This window comes from Lepisosteus oculatus, chromosome 8, assembly GCF_040954835.1.
Source record: "Lepisosteus oculatus isolate fLepOcu1 chromosome 8, fLepOcu1.hap2, whole genome shotgun sequence".
NCBI lineage: Eukaryota > Metazoa > Chordata > Actinopteri > Semionotiformes > Lepisosteidae > Lepisosteus > Lepisosteus oculatus.
Window position 1 is genome coordinate 9,793,817 of NC_090703.1, and position 27,990 is coordinate 9,821,806.

Below are 27,990 nucleotides of genomic sequence, written 5' to 3' on the forward strand. Positions count from 1 at the left end.
TGACGTCACTGTATTTTGCGGCGGAAAATCCCGCCCATTGTCCTTTTACGGCCCTCTAATTGGAGTTCGGTAATGGCATTGAGCCCAGAAACGTGACCCATAAAAAAAGTTTATGACTTGTACAACAGGCATTCAACTCTGACAGAAGTCCAAGAATGATAATGAAAGCATATCCACACAGTACTTGTGAAGTAAAAAAAAAATTACAAATTAAAAAACTTATCCTCCCTTGAGCAAGTCTTCCTGTGGGCTTCGGAAGCCTGGATGAAGTTCTTCCAAGAAGAGTGAGTTGTATTTATGAGTCATGCTAAAGAAATAGAGAGACCCCCGTGAAAGTTTCTTTCTGAGAACTGTAGCTTCAGCTTTGCATATTTCCAGTGGTTTTAACCCTAGGCAGATTTGTTCTGTTGCATTTTTTGTTTGGTGGACAGTTGGCTCTGTACAAGTAGAGTAAAATATATATATATGTTTTTAAAAAATGACACACAATTAAAGGTTTCATAACAAAATGAGCAAAAGCAACATAGCCTCAAAAACACAGGTTCTTACTTAAAAGAAAATGTGAAGAGGGGAATGCCTTTTCATTCAAATTACTTTTAGAACAGAAAAGTTAAAAGTTAACTGGGAACAAAGCTTTGAACTTTAGATTTTCTCGCTGTAATTATTGTCTATTAGCTTGACCTTTTCAGAGACTTTCATGCCAAGTACATGGTATTACTGGTGTCATATATACAGAGTAGGTATCACTAAACTCCCATTCCAAGGGAAAGTAATCTAGTAATCTCTCAGATTTAGCCACTAAACATTTGACAATCAGATACATTTACATTATAATAATAACAACCTTAATTTTATAAGCAATCTTCGATTGCTTTTCGATAAAACAATCTAACAAGAGAAACAGGCATGTACAAATTAAATTAAACAGAATGAAAAGCTAGAGTATAAATGTGATTTTTGAAAGTGCTGAATGCCTGGGGAGATCTCATGTGGACTGTCCTGGAGCATACGAATGGAAACCCCATTCTCCCAGAGTCTGGAGTTAGGTTTTAGGAACTGAAAGAAACCCAGAGTCCAACAAATGTGCTAGTGTGTAGGGAATTAACAGTTTGCTGCAATTATTAGAAGGTGTTCTATTTAAGCTCGTGAAAGTGAGCTTCAGTATTTTGAATCTGGTTCTGAGATCAACAGGGAACCAGTGCAAGGAACCTAACCAGGTGGTCCAGTTCATGCTCATGAATTTTACTTTTGGTTAAAGTCCCAGACACTGAGTTGTGAACATGTTCCAACTTTTTATGAGCATGTTTGGATAAACCCATAAGTAGTTCAGGTGGGTAGCTGCGTCAGCATGCGTAGGCTGCAAAGGAGCATTTTCAGCACGGAATAAACCTATTACTTGTTCCTTTACACCCATAAGTGCTGCTTTAGAATGATCAAGCCTGAAATACACTATATCTTTTCTGCAGCAGATTGGGAGAGATGTGTATAGCTAAATGCAAAGTCATGAAGATGAAGAGCCACTGAGGATGCAAGCTTTGAATTCAAATATCTATAGCGCGTTTCTAATCACAACTCTTAATATAGCGGACAGGGGACCCATCTCACCCACCACTGAATAACACTGAGCGAGACTTAACCAGAAGTGTCAGGAAGTTCAAGTATGGTCAGGTTCTGTTATTGATTATGAGTTTACTTTAGGCCCTGAGTGGTGGGCTCTGGTGACCACATCTCTGTATTGAACTAGGTGGTTATTGGAAATTAATGCACATACAGTATTTGCCTGAATTTGTGATTTAAAATGTTTCCAATGTCTTGACCAGGGCTTTATATAAGTAACATATATATAATGTATATGTGATATAATGTGGAAAGATTAAGGAAATCTGAAATAAAAACACAGATAACCCACGGGCTACCCCCTTTTATTTTCAGTTATATGAGCACACATTTCTATATTATCTTTGTACTGACAAGGATTTGAACACTCATTGGGTTAAATATAATGTATTATTTATTAACAGTAATACATTTATATATACAATGTACAGTATAAACACAGACTGATCCTGCATTGCTTTTATTTACAATAGAAATTAGATTTCAATACCATCCTTTTTAATGTGACAAAGCATACAGTATGTGGTTTTACATCAATCTTGGTATTGGTGTTTCTGCCTGCTGTGGTAGACTCTTATTAATAAAATAAAAAGGTAAATTTAATGATTTACTGGTTGTTTAAAGCATTATAACATTTTATTTGCATTATTAGAAAATACCAATATTTTTCTAATAATCCACTGCTTTGGCAAGTCCCTTCAAATTGTCAAAAAGAACAGATACAAAGGTGTCAATAATTCCAGTAAAGAAATCTCACAACAGAATTATTAGAGGATGCTTTCCAAAAACAACTGTGATTTTGTTTGTTGTAAGAAGAGAATACAATAAAAATGAATCCTTGCTGTTGTCGGTGCATGTTTTCTTATTAAAGCACAGACTAAATAATGAGTCCAGTACTTTAGACTCTTACAGTCTTTCACACAGCTTGCTCCTCTTTCACTGCACACCGCACCCTCCCTGATTGAATTAAATTAAAAACAAAGGAGGTGAAGTGATATAAGCCTTTTACTTGTTTGATTCAAGTGATCGCAGTACAAAATGGAAGGTCTCTGTACTGCATATCAACAGTGCTGAAGGTTTAGCTGTATCTGCAGCTTGCGATCCCTGGTAGGAACTTGTCGAAATCTGCCTGGCTGGGGTGAAACGAGCTGAGAACAGACCACAACACAGATGTCACCATTATCTCGTTAGGGAGGAGGGATGACACCTCGAAAATCGCCCAGCTCCGTGTGGCCGGTGAAGATCTGCTCTAACCCTGCTGGGATTGCTACACGTTCCATCAAAATCAGGCAGCGCCGATCTCCACTGCGTCACGACACCGGGTTTTCTTCCGCAAGAGAATCATACATCGTCTATTTATCTGGGTAGATGACGTCACTTCCGTAACGGTGAACGTGTAGTGAGCTGTTACGTACTGTGGCAACCTTCGTCATCAAAATTGGTTTTGCCCATGTGACAAAAATGGAAGCATTTCAAACACAAGGAATGTTAATTTAGTCAGTTAAGCGCTCATCCTCTCCTTATATACTGAAAAAATAATACATGTCAAAAATCCTCATAAGGAATGTTGAGAGTGTTCCAGACTCCCCTTTCGTTTCACTTTTTACTTTCTGCATATTCTATGTGTATGACGTTCTACCTTTGCGTTTAGAAAAATATCCGCTTATTGTGCAAAATAATTAGCAGTTGATCTGGCCTCCCCAATTCAGATTGCCTGAATCTTCTTTGGGAATGGTCTTGGATAGGCTTTACATTAATTTTAATCACCTTTGTCATTACTCAGTGTTATCATTCGTGATGATCCAGTAGTGCTGGCGAACATCATTTGAGCCATAAGCGATACTGGACTTGGGTGTTCCTCTGTTTTGGCCAAGTGTGTAACACAAGACTTTGTGGATGTTTTGAAACATAACAGTGAGGTTTCTCACAGGCAACAATGTTCTCATTTTTGGAATATATGTTTAGACAGATTGCTGTTCTCTTTTCTAAACGTCAGCATCCAGTGCCAAGAAAACTATTTTATTCCTGGGACATTTCATTATCTTGTCTTGGATTTCTCAGCTATTGTTTCTTTTATGATTGATTGTGCATTGTGGTGCCACTAGTAAGTCATGCACCAGTTTACAAAACCCTCATACATAAACAAGAAAGAAAGTTCTATAGTGGTTCTGCAATGATAACCGTTTTTAACGCAACCCCACTCGATCTCCCCCACATATGAACTCACGGACCTGGAGGAAATGAATTTCAAAGCATGATCTTGCTAGGATCTTTTGCAATCGATCTTTAAATAATATTGTAGATTAAGGAAGATCCAAAAAGTCGAAATGATACATTAGGCGAGCTATATGGCTTATTTTGACCAAAGATCAAGTAATGAAGTGTCCAAAAGAGAGTTTAATACTTGATGCTATAATACGTGGTTACCACTAGATGGAGACTGCCACCTATTGTAGCTGTGGAAATACCACGTGAAATCAATTACAACCTCAGAACGAACTTTATCTCACCGGAAAAGCTTTTTAATGACTATTTGCCGAGTGGCTTAGTAACATTTCATAGTTCGGGCCATATGTGTGCTAATTCCGAAACAGTCATTTGTTTGTTTTCTTATATAAAATTAGTCGGTGTTTTTTCTTTTCTTTTCAGCATCTCATTCTACACTGTCTTTGTTCTGTCTGCTCCTGCTGTTCCGGAGAGGTTTTCTACGCAGTGGCTCAGTTTAACAGATTTTTAAAAAAAAGAAATCTGTGACTGCAGGGGAAAGGGTATGTGACAAACCTCCACTTTAACAGGGAGTCAGACAATAGCGTTGAAGGGATGATGGCGGCAGGACCAGCCACGCTCTGAAGCTGAGTTAGTGGGGTCATATTCTCGCAGTCCCGGACGTTGGACCCGATTGAACACTATCTTTCTTCTTGTGTCCAGGAAAAGGCTCGGTACAGAACGTGGATTACAATAGCAGGAGTTTTGTAATTGGTGTCTACTGCCTCTATTCATTGTAATAAATACTTGTGTCGTAAGAAAAAAAAAAGAAAACGCGAGTCCTCCAAGTTGAGTCTTTAACCTTGAGCCTTTGTCCTTCATGGCGAAGTTTCCCTGCCCACCTGTCCTGCCAGGTGATGCCAGGGTTTCTCTTTCAGGTCTCGGCTGGCCTGGCTGACCCTCTGACTGCCTTGCTCCTGAGAGTCCCGCCCGTCACTGCGGGTCGCTCAAGCCCAGACGAAGAGCACGCAGTATCCCAAAAGTGCATAAAAGACTGCCAATGTTGTTAAGTCTGACTGGAGAAAAGAAATAAATACAGTGACGACAGCGGCTGCCGTTCGGTTACCTGCGAGGAGGCTGACACCTGTTGGGGGAGACAGGAGGACAAGAGGAAGTCGGTCAGGCGAATGACAAAGCCAAAGGAAGTCCCCTCACCAGTAACATCACCAGGTGTCCAGCTTCTGTCCTCTGGTTTGAAAGTGTCAATGCAATAGTGTGCCAACGTTTCCCCACAATCAGTGTCGTGCCTTACTGCACCTCTGCTTATCTCAATGCGCTGTGCTTTGTTACAAATGGCACCATTTGTACAGTGCTATGCCACTGTTTCAGTTTTATTTATTCCTAAAATACATCAAATAAAATGTGGAGATGGTAGTGTAAAACCTTGTGTCTGTCTGATAGCAGAAGCACAGCCTCATGCCTTTAAGTGCCTTTAACAGATCGCCACCTCGATCTGCTGGCTTGGAAGGGACATGTCAGCCTCTCCAACAGCCCCGGTCTTAGCCATGTTAGCTGTTGGTGAAAAGGAGGGCCCTAGATGAGCCTTCTTTGGGACTTCCGTTAGGGTGGGAAGGCTACATTATAGTTTGCCATCTAGTCTCCTCTATATTAGAGACAGTTTATGTGCAGATTGCCCTACCATGCTACCAGTCAAGGGTGCGATGTGTTACAGTGCTTTAAAAACATTTCCTTGCATTTGTATAAAGCTCTTCATCCCAAAAGACCCTGAATCTGCTTTACAAATAGGAGGGGATCTGCCCCATCCACCACTGAATTGTTGCTCACATCTGAGTGAAGTGTGGCCGCCATTTCGCATTAGCACTTTTAACAACACAGAGCAGAGAAGGGGGAACTGGCTTCACTTAATGAATTAAAGGGGGAAATTAGGGGGGCCAGACTGATCCATCCCAAAGTGAAATTAATGCAGAGCAAAGGGAAACTTGTAGTCTTACAGTGCCAAGGGATCATCTAAGTAGTCACTTGGCACTACCTAGCAAAAACACTACTCCTAAATGTCAATCATGTAGGTTGAGCAATTTGAGACATTATTTGATAGCAGTGCCTGACCACACATGGACAAAATGGACACTCATAATCACATCTGCAGGATGCAAAAGGCCAAGAAATAATCGCAATTTGATGTTCTGAGCTACCCCTCTGTCACGGTGATATTTGTGCTTCAGCATCATGCTCTCCTGAAGCATGAGGGACAGGGTTCAGGCCCCCGTCACTAGGCTGGACTGATGCTGTGGGCCAGGACGGCAGGGACTGCAGTTTCAGGTTTCACGTGAGCATGAACTTACGTGTCGCAGTCTTTCGATTTCTGCTTTTCCTTTCTTTTCCTTCCCTTCCCCCTCTGTCTCCTCCTGAAGGAAAGCAAGAGCACAAAAATACAAGGGCCTGTTATGTCACCTTTTACAAAACACTGGCAGCAGAAGAGTGAAATAACCTCAATACTGCCTCTAGTAATAATAATAATAATAATTAATAATAATAATAATAATAATAATAATAATAATAATACCTTTCATTTCTTACAGTGATCTTCCTGAGTCTGGGGACAAGAACAGAACATATGCTTTTAATAACTCAGATTATTGTGATTTATATTCTTGTTACTGAAAGGGAACATAAAACAGCAAAAGAAACAAATGTTATTAAGCAACATATGTTACACTGAAAATGAGTGTCTAAGGAGGCACTGTAGATTTTGCGATGGCAATATGAACTTGAAATTTAGGAATGTAACCCTTCTATTGGTGAAAGGTAGAAGTTTCACATGATTACATTTGGAAAGAAGGCTTTAAAGGTCAAGAATGCCTCTAAAAGCACACATCACATGGAGGTGGTCCTGTGTGCTATTTTCCAACTCTTCAATTCCCCTTTTTGCTCATTTGAAGTATTACAGTGGATTGACCCCTTAGATTTTTTATAAGCAAGTTACAGTTAGCAGATCCAAAAACATTAATCCCCAAATCCTTATTGCCGGACTGGTGAGAGAGAGTTGTCATATAAACCAGACGTGTCATGTTTAAGTTAGTTTTATGGCCTTACTTCACAGGCAAAAGAGCAAACATGTTAGGTTGTTAATGAGGTTAAAAGTACGAAACGCATAGACACATAAACAAGATCTTTTTTTCTTACCTACATTCACATGTCTGGTGTTCAACAAAAGTCATTTCAACATACTCTCGGCTCTCAGATGGCTTAATTTTCAGGAGCTGATACAAAAGAGAAAGATGTCAGACATTTGTGTGGGTTCCTTAAATAAAACAGCAGAATGCTAAGCCCCCATTCACTCAGATACTGTAGGCTCTGTTGAAAACAAAATAAAGTCGAGCCTGGCTTTATTAATATAGGAGTATATCTTCAAAACATTAAATTACAGATCTCCCCAGATAAAAGTGGGACTGTTCAGGAAGTGCTTGAGAAACACTACTTCTCTCTTGTTTGCTGATATGGAATATAAGTCAGCAATAAAATACTCCAGGGATCACTTACTTCAACAAATCTAGCTTTAACACTAGCTTGAGCTGAACTTGCAATAACAGGCATGCTCTATAATACTACTACTAATAATGCTAATACCTCTTAAAATAATGTATTATTATTAGACAAATGTCAAAAAGTAATAAATAACATTTTTGCACATAATGTTTTACCTTTAAATAATGAAGCAATAATCACAAGAATACAAAAACCGCTATATTGTTTTTTGTTTGAAAGAATTATTATTTTTCTGGTTATTTTTTGGAAAGAATGAAAGCATCAGTTAGTATGTCCCTGCTCCTTGCATCTTGAAGTCACTCGGGCGTGAACGCTAACCCTAACCCTAATGACAGCATAACCCTAACCCTACGTTACAATCTCCCTAGCCTGAGTATGGTGATACCCTGGGTTTTCATGCTTACATGAGGCATTTGCTTTGGTTTTCTGCAGTTCTCCACAGCTGGTACCAGGCACTGCTCTGGTTACCCCAGAAGAGGCTGCACCCCAGAGGACTGTGGGGTCTCCTGGCCCTGACAGCCTACCTGCATGGTGACGTTGTAGGTCTGTGAGGGGTAGCACTCCAGATTCTCGTCCCCACAGCAGCCAGCGCAGCGCCACAGCGGCACGCAGGCGGGGCTGAAGATGTGCTCCACCTCGCTGGGGTACTCCTGCACCACTTCCACCAGTTTCTCGATGGTGCGGCAGAAGCTGCGCCCCCACACCTCCCCGAACAGCATCACTGCAACACAGGGTTGGGGCCACACTGTCAGTCCTGGGGACCCCTGTCTCCCCCTGACGCTGGGCGACCCTGGCAACACGCTGACGCCCAATGAACACGTACTTTTTCTTCACGGTGATAAAGACTTGTGAAAAGAGCAGGAGTAGTACCTCGGAATGCCAATTATAGTGCCCTAAACCCATACTTATTGTTTACAGGACCACTATTTAAAACACGTTTCTAAATCAGAACGTCTCATGTTTATAGAACTGAATATGTTTTCTGTGAATCTGAATTTGGCAAATGTCAGCGGATTTATGCTGGATGTGGGCTATATGCAGACACCGATATGCTAACCACAATGGCTTGTGTGATTGTAAAGACATGTTTTATTTGTAGAGGAAGAACTTGTGTGATATTTAGGTTGTTTTGAAAAAAAAATCACAATATTATGTAATGTTTTGGGAGTTAGGAGAACAGAAAAATGCTGCGGTTCACAGAATTGTACAAGTAAGTAATAATATCTCAAACCTCATAAAAAAGGGGTTTTAAAAGTATGAATTATGCTGCCAGTTAGGGATCTGACATTGCCAAAAAATATCTCTGCCAAATCCACCCCCCAAAAAATAAAATAAAGCCCTGCGCTGCATGTTGGTGTATATCCTGTTTTGCTTAATAAATCTTGTTTGTGTAATCAGAGCTTTTCCTGTTTCATGTTATGCGTGAAACTGTACTGATATTATCAATATGAAGGGAAAAGAAACAGACTGGCTATGTCTGAAATATATTTGTCAAAACCCAGCAGAGTGGGAATAAAACATGAAAAGCGCAGAAACCATTCTTCTGTAAACATGTCAGTATATGTAACCCACTATAAACCAGCTGCCCTCTCCCACACCCCTGGGGTCGGGCTCTCCCTGTGAGGCTGCAGGTTAGAACAGCCGTTCGGGTAGTTTCACAAGACTTAGAAAAGACCAACAACCACAATTCTTTTTTTGGCAAATTCAAAAGTTCTATATGCCACCACTTCACACTGCATCCTCCCACACAAGTGACCAGGAGGCCATTGTGTTGGTGGGTGCCCTCTCTCTTCTCTTCAGCAGGTGAAACAATCTGAGGCTTGCAGACGGCCACCTTGGGGGCCTCTTCATCACACTTCAGACATTCCAGCTGGCATGCAAACTTTAACTATAACACAAGGTCAAGAAGCAAAGGGAGTTTGGGAATTATTCATCAAATGCGCTTCGCAAGCGGGGAATTTTCACTGAGGCGCACAATCCTCTCAATCCTGGCAAAGGTATGGAGGCTCTAATCTTACAGTGAAACTGACCGGTCCTTGTGCATTCGTGCCCCCTGTGCTCATCAGGTCATCTGTGGCAGAACTGTGAGGATGTACAAGAGGGCGATCTTGAAAAATAAAACCCTTCTCCACCTGCGAAGCCCATGTGGTGCATAATTCGCAAACAGATTTATGCATGTGCTCTGATGTTTCCAGATTCACCTATTCTCTCTTGTGATTTTACAGCACGCAATGTTTAATGAGGTCAGTGTCACAGACACAGGGAATGACAGCCCCAGAATACAGATGCCAGCTGTTAAGTCAGGGGCAGAAACTGTACAGCAGAGCTCCAGGGATGCTGTCCTTCCCCCAGAAGTTGGGGAAGGAAGACGGAAAAACAAAACACTAGCCTGCTTTTCTTATTAGGAGAATCCCATCCGCTCAAGAAGCGGAAGGAATGTCTTTTTTTCAGTATTGGTACAATGAACTTCACTGTTGTGCATGCAAATTCCAGATTTAAAACACACAGCTAAAGGAGACCTTAATAAAATTCTTCAAACATTCTTTCCCTTGGCCTTAGTCAGACAGAGAAGCATGGCGCCATGCAGTAATATGAAAAACATCAAGCCTGTCAACAGGATATTAGAAAAATAACGAATAAGGGCTTTAATAAAACATTCCTCTCCAAATTTCAACTACGCATGATTTGTTTCTTCTGCAGTGAAATAACATAGGATAAATTAAACAATTCAACAAAAAGCTGACTAAAAATGTGTATAAATGACAGAAGTAATCACAGAAGTTTCACACGTAATTGCAATTCACTGATGAATGACAGATTGAAAGAAAGCAATGATGTCAAATCTATTGAAATACATGATAAATGAGTTTATTCTGCTTGTCACTGACCTAAATCCTAGGTGCTACAATAAAGGAAGTATTTCAGAAGTATTTGCTCACCTCCAGAGGTGTTGTTTCCACTGGATGCCGAGGTCTGGAATAAAACAAAAGAGCAGCAGTTCAGATTTCTGGTGGATGGATTCACTGTCATGGTTTACTGTATCAATAGGGTAGTGAGGCAGTTAGAGCTTGTGTCCTGGGTTCAATTCTGGGTTTGGGGTGCCTTCTGTGTGGAGTTCCAGGTCTCCCCTGTCCACGTGGGTTTTCTCCAGCATGCTCTGGATTTCTCCCACATTACAAAGACGCAATTCCCAGTTTGACTGTAGTTTCTAAATTGCCCCCACATACACATGTGTGTGACCTCTAATGGACTAGCGTCCCTCTCAGGGTGTAGTTGCACCTGGCACCTGTTGGATTAGGCTCTGACTCATCCCAGTCCTTTCAGGATGAAGGGGTTAATGAAAACGGATGGATGGATTCACTATTAAAGCTGTAAATATGGGCAGTTTAAAATAATACATGTGATTGCTATAGGCAACAGAAAAAATGATTCATTTGGACAACCAAGATCCGTGTCTTAGAATCACTTGTGGGAGAAAAAGAGGGTTCAGAGAGAGGTCGAAAGTAAAAGGGTCACCTCTTGCGTATTTCCACTGTGTGCTTGACTAATTTCATCCATGAAGACGTCAAGATGTTTTGAGGCAGGTGACTGGTGTGTTTTAGCTTGATACGACACGACATTTGAGTCGCCGAAAACCACATTCCATGTCAGGGCCTTGTGATACTACGCGAGTGACAAACACGTTCTCTAGACAAGCCCCGTCTCTGTCATGTGCAGCTGTGCCCGACTGTGACTTCTACTGTGGGAAAAGCCCCCCCTAGTGGCAAAGAATCCTGCAGTATTTGGACACAGAGCCTGCCACAAATGGAAGCGAGTTATCTGGCGTGGAAAACGGAGTTTGGAAAGAATCCCTGGCTGTCAACCAGGTCCAGGCTGGGTCATGTATATATTATGTTTCCCCCACCCTACTGCTTAGGTTCAAAAGCTGGTTCCTTTGCTATACATCTTTTATGAATGTATCTTCCCATTTGTGGCTTCCCTTTTTTGTTATTTCCCATGGCAGAATGACAATCTTTTTTTTTTCTTAAAAAAGCAGAGCACAACAGGAATCCTTGATCCCATAAATGCAGGCAGTGAAATGTCCTCTCAATAAAACATGATACAAGGGCAGGAAAGCTTACTGAACTGGAGGTAAATGACTTCTTCCAAGTCCTCTCCCAGATTTCCCTGGAAATCCTGTGCTTTTCATGGAGCCCCCTCATGTCAGGAGCCTGTTCAGGCATGTACAGTACAAACCATCAAGCTCTGATGAAATCCCTAGAGGTGTCTTTTAATACATGAAGAGAGGGACATTACCAATGTAACATACAGTATCTACAGCATACGTTGCAGAAATGAACAAGAAACCTCACCCATAAGGACCAGCTCTTGAAAACTTTTCTCAGTGTAGCACGATAAATGATTAAGAGGCACTTATTCAGTTGCACAGAGCACATTTTTGGCGTTACAGAGAGGAACACGTACATATGTTCTGTAAAAGGTGTTCTGGTGTTCTGAAAGTATAATATTCATTCCCAGATGTGCTCTGGGTATGGTTTAAGAACAAGTCTGCAGTAGTGCTATATTCTGATTCAGACTTCTGGGATGGGGTATCTTCTGGGATGTGCGCAGCTGGTGTGAATGGTTTAGATCCTTGTTCTGTTTGTTTCATGATCGGTCACTGATGCTCTGTGCCACGTTCCCCGCCATTTCCCCTGCAGGGTTCAGTGTGGTTTTGCAAGATTGATGTTTTTATCACCAAAGTGGAGACGCATTCCTGAAGGAATTCTCTAACTGAGCCTAAGCAACCGTTTCTCTTTGATATCAAAGCTCTTTGCAGAGCCACAACGACAGTAGCCTGAAGTGGATTTCACTGTCTGTTTGGGTGCATGCTTAATACACTCATCACTTGCAAGTTCCCAAAGCTTCTCAAATGCGGTTCCAGTCATGAGATGCATGGGACAAAGCTACATTTTACAAGCTGTTGAAAAATGGATGGTATTCTGCGAAACTGGGAGCCTGGAAAAAATAAATCAAGAGGCTCGACTGCGGATTCTTTTCTGGCTGTGAACAAGATCACAAGGAAACAACAGCTGTAATTGCATAACGAGATCCTGAATTGGAAGCTGGCAAGGTCGCCGTACGTGCCTGCAGAGCAACGTTTCGGCATATCTTCACCTCTCATTTCGGGAACGAGCGTTCGGTTCCTGACAGGGGCGGAGCAACAGGCACTGTAGCGTTGTGGTTTGTTATCTTCCTTCAGGGCCTTGCGCGGAGCCAGGCGGCACGCTCGAGAAGCGGCCTGGCCAAGCGTTGGAGACTCTGCCGCGCGGATCAGAGCGCAGCAGATAACCGCAAGCCAGCACAGTGAGTTTGCAGTCAACGACGTTGTCAAGGCACTGCCGAGGCCAGGCTTGTGGGAGGCTTTATCTGCACCTTACCGTTGCCAGGAGGGCCTAGCGCTTTAAAGCATCAAAGGGGGGAAAAGATTGCCATTTCTTTTTTATGGTGGTTTCAGTAAACGCACAGACCTCGCCTCTCAGCATTAGTTCTGCTACCATTCCCATTGTCCACTGCTTTGTGCGCCGGCCCTTTCGGCAGAGCACGGCAGCACAATAGCTCAGAATAAAACTGCATTTCTCACAAGTCGGGCGGTACAACGAAGGGCAGAAAAATGAATTTTTCCCAAATTAGCTCGTCGGGGCAGAGCTAGACGGGCGCTAGCAATTAAATGACGTCAGCCCAGGACAGCAAGAAGGAGACCGTCCTATTCCAAGTGGTGTGTCGAAGCGCAGGAACGCTGCAGTTCTGTGTCACAGGCCCTCAGGCTTGGCTGTGTTGCCTCTGTTTGGAGTGGCGACTTTAATTGAGAGAAACAGGAAAAAAAAAAGCTCTAGCTGTCCCTGCCCTTTTCACTCCTTCCGTAACGCGTATTCTTCTTGATCCAGCGGCGGCCCACTTATACTTGTCTAAATAAAACGTTTTTTTTTTTGCTTGATGATATGAAACATCCCCCCCTCTTTCCCCAACCCCCCCCCCACACACACACACATCTTCCTCTACAAGTTCCTGAAACCTCTTCCAGCAGCAGGCAGTTCCAGCAGTCTTTTCTCTCCGGAAATCCGGGCACCGGTCCAACTTGGGTCTCAGGCGCAGTAAGATCGGTGGTTTCCATTAAACCCTCAGCACATAGTAGACCACATCACAGAAGGCATTCACCCTGCTCTTCCAGCCACCCTTCCACATGAGGGAAAACTCCGAGAGACTGAGGCCAGGCCGGCGACCGTCTCTGGCGGAATTAACCCCCAGCATTTAGCACCTCCGGCTGGCGGCCCGGCAGAGAGAAGCCGCTGTCTGGTTCCCGCGCTCGGTGTGCCAGCGGGGCCGTGTGAGGAGACTCATGCAGCCCCTCCCCGCAGCCTCGCGAGCTCCATCCATTCATGCCCGCCGCCCGCTACCCTGCTCCCGCGCTGCGATTCAGTGAGGGGGGGGGAGGATAAGGACAAGAAAGGGGAGTGGGGTCGGGATTGTGGGCGCCGCGCCTCCAGACGTGACATTGTTCAACGGTGACTGAGACGATGTTTATCCCAGACAGACTTCCCTGGGATTCATCTATTCCGCAGGAAAGCCATCCCACTCGGCTTCTCTTTCTGAGGAGGGGGAGTGAACATTCCACATTGTGAACTCCCCCGGATGAGGGCCCATTCATGCCGACTAGTTAACATTCTGCAAGTATAGTCTAGATCACGCCCGATGGCTCAGTGTGGATGTGCCCCTGAGTTTCATGAGTGCACCAAGCCGCACGAAGAATGCTCATCCTGAATTTTGGGACATTGTTCTGTAAGGCAAGGGAACAAATTGGCACTTCCTCTCAGTCTTTCTCATTTTCTTAGTAGGTGCTTCAAAGGAGAACGCATGTTTCTGCAGTTAAGTGGGGGTGAAGGCTGTATGCATGGGGGGGTGGATGGGTGTTCGGACATCAGGGCATGCAGCTGCTTCATTTTTAAATTATACAGCTTCATAAAAGAACACAAGAACAAGCACATGGCGACAGAGCAGAGTACTGTATGTTCACTGCTGTAATGAGGTTTTTGACTTGGAAAACATGTCAAATATAAGATCAATTACGGGCTACATTCTCCATTCATGCTTTCATTAATGCTGGGGCGATGTGCTCCCCCATCAGTGCTGTCTGAGAAAGCCCCCCTCCCACCTCATCAGAAGGCAGGGAGAGGTTAACAGTGGCAGAGGTCCCTGTTCAGTGTGGGATCCTTTACACATTCCTGCAAGGCAAGCTTGTTGAATTTGCTCTGGCAGATTTATGTGTCGAGACTCATTTAATAAAATGAGCTTACATAACAGCGTAAACATGTATTCCCAGGACAGATAAGCTGTCTGCATTGTGTGATTACATGACATGTTTCTGGAAGGCAAACGTTTTGTACAATTTCCTTTAGAGACCAATTTTTGTTTTATTAAAAAAGACCTCTTATTTTGCCCAACATATTGCATTATGTGGCAATTTATTTTTAATTTGCCAGTCTGATTTCTTCATCCTAGGTAACTAGGAACAACAAGCATTGTAATGAACAAACCCACTATAATAAATGTGTACAGTATCTAAGCACAAGATACGTTTCTCAAACAATCCAAATTTTTAAACTGACTGACAATGTTCAAGTTCATCTGCTTTGTCAGATTAATAACTTTTTCCACTTGTTTGTTTTTCTTTTTTTAGCCAGTAAGTTGGCCAGATGGTTTATTTGATGAGCAATGGGAGACGATAAAAGGTCAATGACTGGAAAATGGAGTGTAACATCCACAGAGGCAGGTAGAGTGCAGTCAGGTATGACTGGCTGTCATGTCATTGAGCTGCTTCTTTTGAAAGGTACTGTATCTAAGGAGCGTTCTCATTAGAGTGCCTGTTTGTGACCCAATAAAGTTGATTGTTACTATTTTCAATGCTCTTCTTCCTTACAGAAAATAAAATGCAAAAGACTTCCTGAGGAACTGTCAGTTCCCTACTGCCTTGAGGCCAGGTCAGGATTCTTCATCATTTCACCACAACAATCTGTGGTGTAAATCAGTTCCCAGCAGCGTCAAGTCAACAAAGGCTGCTCCCACAGTTCAGAAGCCTGTTTATAGCATTTATCACAAATATATTGCTGACAGGACATGGTAGAGAGCAAAATAAACCTCCAGCACTACTGTGTCATTCCTGACATTCTCTTTGTACTACTGAGCCCCATCGTCAGCCTTTCAATTAGCTCTAATTGCTGCAGCATTATCTGGTCTTGCATCCAATGGAAGAAAATAAGTTATCAGGGTGTATGAAGAGTGTGCTGTATACATACCAGTAAACATAGCAATCAGATGAACTCCCTGGCAAGGTACTCATTCAGAAAAACAACACAGTATAAGACAATGTGTCATAATGTTTCTTGATTTCCTAGAAGCATTTGTACAGTTTTAGGGCCTGATTCATGAAATGTGACACCAGCGTCGTTGAATTCTTTGGCATTCCCTTGTTGTTGTTTTTTTCCAGGGCTACCCATTCATTTTGAGGAGGAATTAATGGATGTGCCTTCATTACAATACGAAGGCTTTTTTTCTTGTGTCCCTGAATGAGAGGCAGTCAGGGGCCATGTGCCCAAAACCTAGCTCACATCCGATGGAGCTCTGCTTTATTTGTGTGTTGGAAAAGCACCAGGATCTCAACAACTACTGGCTTCCATGTGTCAGCTCTCTGCATGCAAAGCATTACCTAATCCGAGTGACGCAGGGTTGAAAGGCACTCTTCCACTTCAGCCTTTGCAGCAGGCTTTTTACAAGCCATTGACAATGGTGCTGCATTTACAAGCCTGCTCATCCACTGGAAACTGAATGGTTCATGCACAGTGTGGATTTTACTTTCTATAATGAAGCAAAAACGGATATGACTACAAGCATAACCATTCAACTTGTGTTTTGGGACCAATGCCACAGTAGCTTGTGAAAGCACTGAAGCAATGACCTCTTTGACTTCAAAGCTACCTGAGCAGGATATGAAGATAAAGAAGGGCTCGATTAGACCACTGGCTAAAGGTCTGCTGATTTTCTTAACTAAGAAAAGCAATACCATGCCCTGCTGGTAGGCAGTCTTCAGAGCACCATCATAATATTCAAATACCGCTCGCAAAACTTATAGGTTATCAGTATAGTATTTCAATACTGACTATATTCACTCTGTTTTGGCATGCCTGAAAGAAACTGCAAGCACAAATAAAACTGAAATAAGATCAGCAGAAACTGAGGGGGTTTATAATGCCACAACACAACTTTTTAAGTCATAGTGGCAGCGGAAAAGGCCTCTGCTATAAAAATGTGATATTAATCCCTTTGTTACATAAAAGACAACCACACCAGGTGTGCCAAAACAATGGTGCACTGAACTACAGTTATATATCTCTCTCATCTCATGAGGAGTGTTTGAAGTAATGGATATTGTTATGATTAGCATGAAGAATCGGTTTCAGATGTTCGGAGTTAGATAAGTCTTATAACAAGCCTTTATGAGATGCTGCAAATTGTCTTGCCAACCCAAACATGTCTCTTCATACAAAAGGTTCAAAGGAATTAAGTCTTGGGGTTAGCATTTAGAGACCCTTGACAAAACAGTAAGGGATTGTTCCCCTGGAATGCTCTAAGCTGGCGGAGAAATCACAGAACACAATTGCATCCTCTCCCTCTTTTATGTGCTGTCCACATGTCATTGGCAATCATATGTTATCCAGTACTTAGGCACGGTTGACAATTTTATCATCTCAAAAAGCTATACTGAGCACAAATTTAAGTGAACGAAATCAATTGAAAAATTATCCAAATCATACACATATCAAGCAGAGAAAGGAATGCCAGAAGCCAGACCTTGAAATGAGACAGCTTTTTACTGTTTTAGACCCTGTTTATATCTGTCTTCAGGACATACTGTTAAGAGCCCGCTAAAAGTCTGGATTCTGTTTCTAGAACTTAACCCTCAGCTTTTTAGATACAGCCTCCCAGCCTACTTTCATTTCGAACTCCCACTGTGCCCAGGAACTCTGAGCGTGTTCATATATTAAGGTGAAGAACTTTAGGTCCATGAAAAAGTCCCGGGGTTTTGAAAAGAAACATTTCTTCGCCTTAGCTGGAGGCAGCTGAGATCCAATTCCATGCTTTCCTGGTTGTCCGGACAAAGCACAGGTTTTCCAAAAAGAATATCCCTTTCAGAGAAGGAATACATGAAAAGGCAATGGTAGGTAAAGGATGGTTTAAAAATGTTGTTGAAATAAAAACCAGACACTTGAGACAATCTGTTCGATTTCTGCAGTTCTTTCTGATTCCTACAGTTTTTAGGGTATGGCCTACCACAAGGAAGCAGGATTTTGCCTCAGATTGTGTCTTTGCTCTACTGTGGACTAGCCTTGCCTCACATGGAAAAACAACAATTGATTTCAAAACGTGAAAACAAAGCTCTAATATTGCGGAATAAATACATACTCTGTGGTATTTTTATAAATACATGGCTCCATTCTTTATGCAGCAATTTAAGTCAAACCAGCACATTTATGAATATATTTGTCCCAAGTGTGCTGGAAATACCTTTAAATTGTTGACTTACATTAATTATATAATTCAACTGTCTCCTCCCATTGGGTTTTTTTCCTTACTGTAAAGTGCTTTGAGCAGCCACCTTGAATGGCGCTGTATAAAATAAAGTTCATATTACTTGGATGCAAATAAAAATCTATGTTTTCAGGGGCATTTCAAAGTATTTGGGTCACCATTTTCAAATGTTGCAACACGTGTTCCTAGATAGGTTTCTACAGTGCTTTTCTACTGTATATTTGTGTTTCTCTTCCAGGTCACTGAGCACAGAAGACCACGTCTTGGTCTCTGATGGCTGTACTGCTTCAGCCAGTGCCCAGGGTTTCGAGTCAGCAGTTTGTCTGTGGGCAGTCAGCTCTATCCCTACACCTGGGGTGTTAATTAAAGAGCTGCGCAGGGTTCCTGTGAGGGGTGGGGCACAGGCCTCAATGGATGTCAGATGATGACATCAGCTATGACTTTACCTTCTCAGTGGGCAGCCCAGGGCTCAATGCACAAGTGATCTGTGCCTGTGTCCAGTGCCCCTGGGGGACAGTGTCTTTTACCCCAGTACTCACTGGCCTTTTGGGGCACATGGCCTGGCTTGCCAATGTCGCCAGCTCTTTAGAAGACTTAAGGATCATGTTCCATCTAGTATAGGTACCATTACTTATACTGTTGAAGTGTCTGCTGACAAGAACCACCTATTTTGATCTAAGGAGACTGGCCATAAAGAATCTGTTCTCACCAGGATACATAGTAGATGAAGTGTCAGGTTGACCAAAAAAGTGCTCTTAAGCCATTATATCTGTCTAAATTAGTGGCTGAAACATGTAAACATAGGAATGGAGTTTAAACACTGTGTACAATGTGATGTGGTTTTTGCATGAGGTAGCATAAGCAATCACAGTTCTTCCAAGAGAAATCTGAATGGTAGTTGTAGCTTACACAAGCCATTACAAAATGTGTGTGTAAGGCAGCTGCATTTTTTTAGATCACTGCAGCTCTTCATGCTATTCAGCTGACCGTGAAAGGCACAGCCTTTTAATATATAGTCTAGAAGCAGCAGGACAAAAAACAGTTTTCATGCAAAACCCCCTGCTGTTTGCTGAATGCAAACCTGAAGAATTTCAAAGCACCTAAACTATATAAGTCAGCCCTGCTTTTCAAATGCAACGAAATGATCAAGAGGAAATTTCATCAAATGCCAAAACCAAGGGCCTTTAATTACCTTCTTAGACCCATAATTGCTAGTCGTCTTGTGCAATCACTGGTTTAACTTGCAAACTGAGATATTATTGTTGTGATGGGAAGAATACATGAATTATTTTTAGAGGGAGCTTTCATGCATGATGGCCTTAACAAACAAAGCAATGTTCACAAACAGGGAAGGCAGCAGCCCCCAAAAGAATCTACTGATGGTTTCTCACACTTTCCCCCAGGAGAGCCAGTGACTGGATTTCACAATCCGTGGCCTTTTTAAATATTTCTGAAGGAACATAAACGACTTTGAAAAACTGAACCCGGGTATTTCGCTGTACAATCTGCAAAAGAAAGCGGACAAAAGAGGGAATTGGTCGATCCCAATTTGTTAAGTGCTGTTTTAGCTCTTATAGTTCATTTCCCTCCATGCTCACACAAATCCTGAGATAAGACCTGGATAATTGTCGTCCCTATTACAGTAAATGTTGTACTCCCTGTGTAAACCACACAAAATTACCAACAGATGCGAGATTAAAGGTTTCCAGAGGAGATTGCAGCCCTGAACACTTCTCCTCCCTGAGGGGAAGAGAAATTCATATTTCCTGATTGCAATTGCGCCCCCTCCCAAGGGACAGGGCATTGCAGGCTCCCAAGAGCGGAGCTCGTCAGAGAGTCACTGTGGTTCCCACTGGGTCTCCACGGTGGGCAGCCTCATGAATCAATGCCATCGCACTATTTACACGTCTGTGCGCCGGTCTCTGGCTTTACGTGCCCAGTACTACGACAGGCCTTCCAGAGGTGCACAGCGAGACGGCCCAACACCGCCACTGAGCACTACCCGGCTTTCTGGAGGCCATTAATAACAATTTGTTAACGGAGGTCTGTTGTCAAGGCAGCTGAATCAGTCGTAACTAGCGGCCTCTGGGGAACTCCCCAAAGCTCTTTGCGCGGAATCTCCTTGGTGAGAAGAAATTGAAAACAGGGCAGAAAAATATAAATAATCACATCGCCCAGGTTCGTTTAAGGCAAACATCACAGTACCAGAAAATGTTCCGAAAATCTTGAAAAACCATTGAAAACGTGATGAAGTAACTGAATGCATTATATATATATTCATTTATATTTAAAGATACTTCAGGCACCAAAGCACTAACATACATTTTTAACCAGGGAAAAGGCTTCACACTAAAAATATGACGATATGTTTTAAAAATGTGTTTCGTCTGGGTTACATTTTTCAAAGGTTTCTATGAAGTTTTCTGTTGTTGTTTTTTTTTTAAAACAAATACAATTTTGCCATCCGGAGAAAACAAAACGTTTTCAGAATGTCTGTCACTTTTGTAAGGGGAGTCTTTGAGGACTCAAATGGGACTGGTCAGCAACAACCATGGGGTGGAGGTGAGAGGACGGGCTTCTTATGGGCAACAGAAGTCAGAGCGTCTGTTCTGTCACCTGTACTGGCTGTTGTTGAGTTTGCTGGCTGGCTCAGCCCACTGCCAGTTATATAAATAGTGCTTTCTCTGCTGCAGTGCGAGATAACTGCCTGTGTGCTACACAGATGGTTGGCTAGAATATTGTTTTGTTAATGGATTGAACGTAGAGGAAGCACCTGTACTGGATCATTTAGAGCCGTAACCTGGAACCACAGATACCACTTCTCTCTTTTCTTGGGCTTAAAAACACTAATGCCCCTGGAAATGAATCATTCTGACTGTGGTTTACATGATATGCGAGAAAAAGTCCCACATGAAATGTCCAAAAAAGGCCAAGTCTCAGCTTCACGGAGCTGTGAAGCTGAAAAAGAGAACTTGTGGCCCTCAGAGGCTTGATGTATCATACAGCGTAGGCCACAAGGAAAATAAGTGTGAGGTATCAATGTGCCTCTTTCTTGAGGTGATTCACATGCTGCGCCTCACCACAAACATGAAAATAGAATGGCTGCTGCATTCCACTTTGTTTCCATCTGCAAGGCTGGTTTGGCAAGGACACTTGTCAGCCTTGCTTGTAGTAAAACAAGCTACGTGAATGTACAATTTCCTTCTTCTCACATCGTTCGGTTTGCCACTCGTCCAAAAAGAGAAGACCGGGGACAGGAGCTGATGCTTTTCTGGAAACACATTTGATTTAAGCATCTGGCATACAATATGTGCAAATCACAAAAACACAAAGCGTGCATGGAAAAGCTTTTGGGGATTTATACGGGCAGGGGCTCTTTTTATGGATTTTGTTGAACGAGCTTCGAGCTTAAACAGGGGAGCCCTGAAAACGAGAAGAAGGTCTTTCAACAGCCCTTGAGGGGAAGATCTGCAGTCATTCTCTGGGGTTTATTTTTCATCGTATTGATTTAAGCTCGGCTGCGACAGATATCACTGGCCTGGGTGAAGCCAAGTTCAACAGTAAGACGAGCTGTTTCGATGGGCCTTGTGTGACCTTCCGGCTGGTGGCTGGAGTTCGGAGCTGGCCCGAAAGGGAGTGTGGGTAAATGCCATGTACTCCCGCAGATAGGCTGATAAAACCCTCACTCACGCTGTCCCGATGTCAGCGGCTGTAATTTTATCAGACGAGGTCAACAGCACCTCATCCTGGAATAAGGATGCGCTAAAAATAACCGAAAAAAAAGGAAAGAAGCAGTTCAAAATGAGTGAGGAATATTGTAACAGCCTTAATCCTTAATCCTTTTGCACTGACTCAGCATCAAGGAGTGTTGTCCAGACATTTCGTCAGACGGAAGGCAGGCGGTGATGCTGCTGCTATTGTTCTTGCAGAAAAACAACACAGGTGCATCCCCTCTACAGCATGAGCAATCACGTGCAGCTGACAGACACTGGCCTCCTGTGGATGTTTTCATCAGCACAAGGCCAAACAGGTGCATCACACAGGCCGCCCAGTGACCGCCTCTCAGGGACGTGCTCCACAGCGTGTGCTGTCCGTGAAGGAATGATTTATTTGTCATGGCGCAACTCCGATCCAGCCACTCAAGACGAGCTCTTAAAAAAAAAAACCCAAAAAGCACCGTGCTTTCGAGAAATACAGCTGGTTTCACCGAACAGAAAGAACAGTTACAAAAGAGGCAGGCTTTCCAAGTACGCCAGCTTTTGTGGTCATCTGTGTGCAGGGATAACAGTGGATCCAATGTGATCGTTTACACTTCCTGCTTTGTAGTTCCCCTTAAGAGCGCGACCCCAGAGAACTGACTGGAATAAAACGAATGTTCTACTTTAGGTCATTTAGGCTCGAACTGGTGTAAACCCAGGCGAGAGAATGTACTCGCATAAACTTTAAGCTGCAACACAAGAAGTGAACCACATAGCAGGTCAATATAGTGATAGTGTACTAGTTCTGAGTTTACTGCAGATGAAACATGTATTCTCTCACTGGCCTCAGTATGAACTAAAGTGCCCTTTCTACATAGTCTAGCACTGTTACTTCTAAAGGACACAGCAGCCACCATTAAGAAGCATTTGTTACGTTCAGAGAAATTGTACGATCTGTTCTGGTGTATGGTATGACAGGGTATTTGTCATTGCTGTTAAAACAACGTGACCTACAGTACATTAGAGCCTTCAGACAGGCTCTCGGAACGCGCACACAGCAATTTGGACCCACTCCCACTCTTTCATCAGGGTTTGTTTTAACTAGGCCGCCTTTATGGGGTGAGGAATGAAAGATCGCTCTTGTGCCAAGTCTCACTGCTCACCCTGATGAGCAGTGAAGGTGAGAGAAGGGCAGCTTCGTGCTCTCGCGGTTTTGAGTCAGCACTTCTAATTAATGCTGAGCTGGGGAGAGCGAGTACAGAGCTGCATACATCCTCTCCATTAATAAAAAGGACAAAAAGAATCACTAATGATGTACTGCTTACTGTATGTCTTTCCAAGTGAAAGGAAAGTACTTAAATTTAACTTAAAATTCATACATGGTGTGACACTACTACTAGTAGTAATAATAATGCACTTTAAAGCACCGGTTCTCCTGCATGCAAGTGCTTTTTGCTGATCTTTGCGTGCCTACTGCACTGAATTAGAGTCACGCACTCCCACTAAAGACTGTCTGATCCAGTGACGTCTGGGTAGACATGGCTTGCCATCAATCTATCTGCTGCAAGCTGTCCCTTGAAGAAATAACATGCGAATAGAAACACAGTTTACAGGAGGATGTCAGGCCAAGAGCGGCCACAGGTGGCCATGCTGGGACACAGCACTAGCCCCATGAGGGAACGTTCTGAGAAATGTAAAGAAATGATATATGACAGGAGCTGCCCCGGAACATCATAATTTACAACCATAACCCTGCAGCAGGAGGCCTTCGCTCCAGCCTGCACATCCACCATGTCAGTGCAATACTACTGAGCCGCAGGTACAGTATAACTCATGTTTCCCCAGCTCATTAGAAGTATTATTAGGCTTCCTGTTTAACAATGATACACTAGGTGCATCAGTTTTTTCATTGATTTGGTTTTTGCTTTTGTCCAAAGCAATTTATATTCATACGCATTAATACACCTGGGCATTTTATTAAGCAATCTGAGTGAAGTAGCTTGCACAAGCAGCACCCCAACAGGGCTTTGAACCCACAACCTTTCAAGCGTGAAACCAGATCCCATCCTCCACCACTAGCAGCCGTGTGTATACCAGTAGCAGAGGCAGCTAAGGCCTTTCTTTTCAAGACCCGTTTTCATCATCCGAAGTGCAGTTTTAATTTACGATTCAAAGAAACAGATTTCAAAGTAACAGACTGTGATCTTTCATTATTCATTACAAGCATGTGGGAAAAGACATGCACAGACATTCATAAACTGATGCGCCAACGTCTCCTGACTGTTTGCCTTTTCATTTGTTTGCATTCCCTGAAGAAAGACTTTCCTGCTGGTCAGCAGAAACCCCACTCCCCCATCCCCCTGTCTCCTGCCTTACATGAGGCTAGTGATCACTTCCCTACATATTTATACTTAACACACTAATTACCCACATTTTTAATTTGGCTTAAGACTTTGAAGTCAAATATTAATAAGACGCCCTTGTCAAGCTGATTGCCTGATGGAGAAAAGAACAAATTCTTGCTCCGAAAGCCCATATGATTTTGCATGGCATTACTGCTATTGCTGTTATTTTTCGGTCTGTTCCCCTGGAGGTACATAGATTCAGCAGGCTGCTGGAGTGGGAACTGACTAAGGTTTGGAGACTTAGGAAGTAGGAACAGCTGTTCATTGGATTGGTTATCAAAGAGGCAGATGGTAACAAGTCTCTGACGCTCCCTTCATTCTGTACCACAGGCGGCTTTCTTTCAAAGCAGGCCTGAGCACCTCTGCGCTCTCTCAAACCCCCCTGACAGAGAGTGTGACAGCATTTAGCAAGCCGCAACCGTCATCACAATCTTTAACTCAGACATTGTGGGATGCCACAGATGTTCCAGCCCTGTCCTCTGCAAGCATCAGCAGCTGTTATTCCAATAGGGAGCCTTCTTCTGCTCAGAGGGAGGAGGGGGCAGGGGGCTTCAAGTGAACTTGTAAATGCTGTGGCAATCTGAAGTGCGCTAATCTGGGGTGGACTGCCTGAGTGGAGTCAATCACACAGTTTCTTTCTGCAGAGCAATGACGTGAGCTATTGTTGCATGAAAATATCACATATTTCCCACCATTAGAAAACACAAAGCAGCACTTTAACTCCGATAACTATAATGGGAAAAAAAACTATTTAACATCTAGCCTTCCATCAGCTAATCAACACTCTGAATTAAACTGCCCACCCTCCTCTAAAAGAGCATTTATGTAATGCATCGAAGAATATAGACATAAATTAGTAGCTAATCCAGCAGACTGTAATGATGTCTCGGTGGAAAAATTATGAACTGTTTGACAATGAGGCACAACTCAGGCAAGGTAACAGGACCAAACACTCTGTGATCAAGGCTCTTGACAAAAACCACACTGGGACGTGCCAAATGCTTCGAAAGGGTTAGATCTGGGCATGGCATGCTCTGCATTCAAGATACGCCTGCTAGCTCGCAGGCTGTGGCAGTCTTTTACTCAAATTGGTGGAATGTCCGTCTATGAACTGGGAGACAATAAAACTGAATAGGCTCCGAGGCTGTGACTTGCATTATACATGAGATACTCACGCAGCTAGTGTGTAGCTGCTTGTTTGCCCAGCGAGAAATATAGCTGAATGGGTCTTTAGTCTAACAGACGGGGTATGCCTCGATGCCAGGGCTGGTGGCACTTCCTTGCAAGTGTCATTGCTGGGTGGCACCAGACGTGAATGAGGGGAGTCACTCCCCCTGCCTGGGAGACGCGCAGAAGGTAAGGTAAGGCTTCACACTGACAGCGTTGGAGCCCGGGCACAGAGGACTGCTTTGTCCTCCTCTCCCACAGTCAATACCCCTGAGGTTGGATATAGCTACAGAAGCAGCTCCCCACTCCCGACGAGATCACAATGACCCAGAAACCCGACCAGAGACACCAGCCTGTCCAGGAAGGTTACAGCTCTGTCGCGCCAGGGTGGGGATACCAGGAATTCCGACAGAAGGGTGCCTCGATGAGGACTCACTCACTCACTCACTCAGATGCGAATTTAACCCCCATTCCCCGCTCCTCTTCCACAGCCTTTGGAGCTGAATAACCCAGCAGAGCTCCTTTGCCTTTCAGCCTACACAATTAACACTGTTACTTTTGTGTGGCTCGCGGCGCATGGAAGGTGGGAGGGGTGTCGTGGGCCCGTTCCTCCTGATGCCACTTTCAATGGCTGGCGTCTCCCCCATTGATTGGGGCTCCTCCACAGCCACAAAAGCTGCCACTGAGGTAACATTACACAGTGCGTGGCTCTGTAGCACGTCCCAGGTTAGGAAAGTGCGCATGAAACATCGATTGGGTTACAATTCAAAGAGTTTGGTGTTTTTGTTTGGGTCCAGTTCCCAAATTACAAACAAACAAACACCACCTTTCATTTTTTTCCCCGTCAGAACTAAATCCACTCGGTGCAACTGCACAGAAAAGGTGACTTTCTCTCTTTTTTTTTTCTCCATGGTCTTGGTGAAGAATATTATTTTCAGACCGTCACAGGAAAACTTAAGAAACATCAGCCAGGCAGCCATATTGTGCAGGAATCCTAGCTAGGGTTTCCCTGAGACCTTTGACTCAGTATAAACACAGCCAGAGCCTACCGCAGTTACCTCATTCACTCCACAGACTGCACTGAAGACCAAAGTAAAACTGTAACTTACAGTAGCAGTCCTTATAAAACTTAAAAGCGGCAGCTGTCAATGTAAAATATTTAATACAAGGCTGTAGCTTCCTTTCTTAAAACAGGGAGTGGTGCGTACAGTATGCCTGCGTGGGTTGATGGGGTGGGTGGGGGAGCGGTTAGGGTCGAAGCGCAACAGCGAATCACGGGTGAGATACAGTATACAGTACGTCTAAAAAGAAAGAAATGCTGGCTACAATGGAAATGAGCGCTATGCCATAAGTCACGTTCGTCTTGATGACTCAACCTCCTGGCACAAGCTCAATATGAGACTGTAAGGAGCAGAACTCTTTACAAATAGCAACGGTCTACCTCAGAGATTCTGCGGAGTATGAGGTATGAACCAGGAGGGAACTTTAAATTATCTCTAAGTATATCACCGGTACGTTATTAAACGTACCGCCACCTTCACCAACGTCGATGCCACCACCGTTTACTGCACCAGCAAGAATATTTGGAGTCAATTACCTGTGGGGGATTTTCTTCATATACTGTAACTTCGGGATTTGGTGCGATTTTAAACAATAATTGCTTATTCCACGCAGTGCTAGACCCAGTAATTTTAAAGTTGCTTCTCCCTGCAGTCACGAGTTAACCCGGTCTGGAAGCGGTCTGTCACTAGCTCCAGCTATCATTTTCCACGCCAGAAAGAAATGCTTCTGGACAGACATTGAAAGAGAGAGTACGTACTATGGGAATAGTTAATACACAACCTGTATCAGCGGCCAAATCACGGCAAAATTAATAAGAATCTTAAAATACCAGCTTACCTGAGCAGGTGATAACTGAATGAGGAGAACAGTTATTATCTGGATGATGCGGGTAAAATTTTTCATTTCGAGTTTCTCATCCAATTTTCCAGCGCTGAATTCGATCGATCCGCATGAAATCCACCTCCAGAAACGCAAGACTGACATACAATAACGCAAGGAACAGGCGTACAAATGAATAGAAGAAATGAGAGGAAAAAAAAACTGGCACAGAAGCTACAGTAAGTCAGTTTTTACTGGATCCCTCCTCAGTGAAGCTGCGGTAAGGGAATGAGCGCATCGTCACGTCCCTCTGAACAGGCAGAGTTAACCTGGAGACGTTCAGACTGGAAGGAAAAGAGAACTTCCACAAGCGCTACACGTGTGCTTTAGCAACAGTGTCGTGTTGTAGACGTCCGTTTGCACAGGAGGACACGAAATTACAATTTTGGCAACTTCAAAAATAGCTGCAGTAACCTTACAGGAAAGTCAGAATAATAGGTCGTGCAGAAACCAGCACAGCTCGTCCTTGTGTGGCATTCCCCAAAGCCAATCAATTTTAGTAAACCAAAATATTAATCAAACATAATTAGCTACGCTAATGAAGTACTAAAATACTAAAAAAAAAAAATCCGGTCTATCATTGCTCATCCAAAGGATGCAAACACACAGTCCTTTCAATACAAAATGGAACCGTTGCGTTGGGCAGGATCCACACCTTAAGTACTCTTAATGCTCGAAGCGCAGGGTCTTCCTTGGCTTACTTGTCTTGACGATCAGTATTTCCTCAGTGCAGTTACATGCATGGCACTAATTGCTTCTCACTACCT

At 43.3% G+C, this 27,990-nt stretch overlaps 1 protein-coding gene across 4 annotated transcripts; it reads right to left on the reverse strand.

Annotated features, from left to right (window-relative positions):
• Positions 1-1,957: 1,957 nt before the first annotated feature.
• On the reverse strand, positions 1,958-27,990 carry pgfb (placental growth factor b). Of its 4 annotated transcripts, none has more exons than XM_015350052.2 (8): positions 27,879-27,990; positions 27,182-27,321; positions 10,329-10,362; positions 7,914-8,110; positions 7,027-7,103; positions 6,407-6,436; positions 6,186-6,248; positions 1,958-4,966 (listed from the first exon to the last, which is right to left on the reverse strand). In XM_015350052.2, the coding sequence occupies exons 2-8, from the start codon at positions 27,245-27,247 to the stop codon at positions 4,945-4,947; spliced, it is 489 nt and encodes a 162-aa protein (XP_015205538.1). In that variant the 5' UTR covers positions 27,248-27,321; positions 27,879-27,990; the 3' UTR covers positions 1,958-4,944. The 4 variants fall into 4 exon arrangements, 3 of the variants coding, with proteins under 3 accessions (XP_015205538.1, XP_015205539.1, XP_015205537.1); XM_015350053.2 differs by having other exon boundaries at positions 27,925-27,985; XM_015350051.2 differs by having other exon boundaries at positions 27,182-27,990.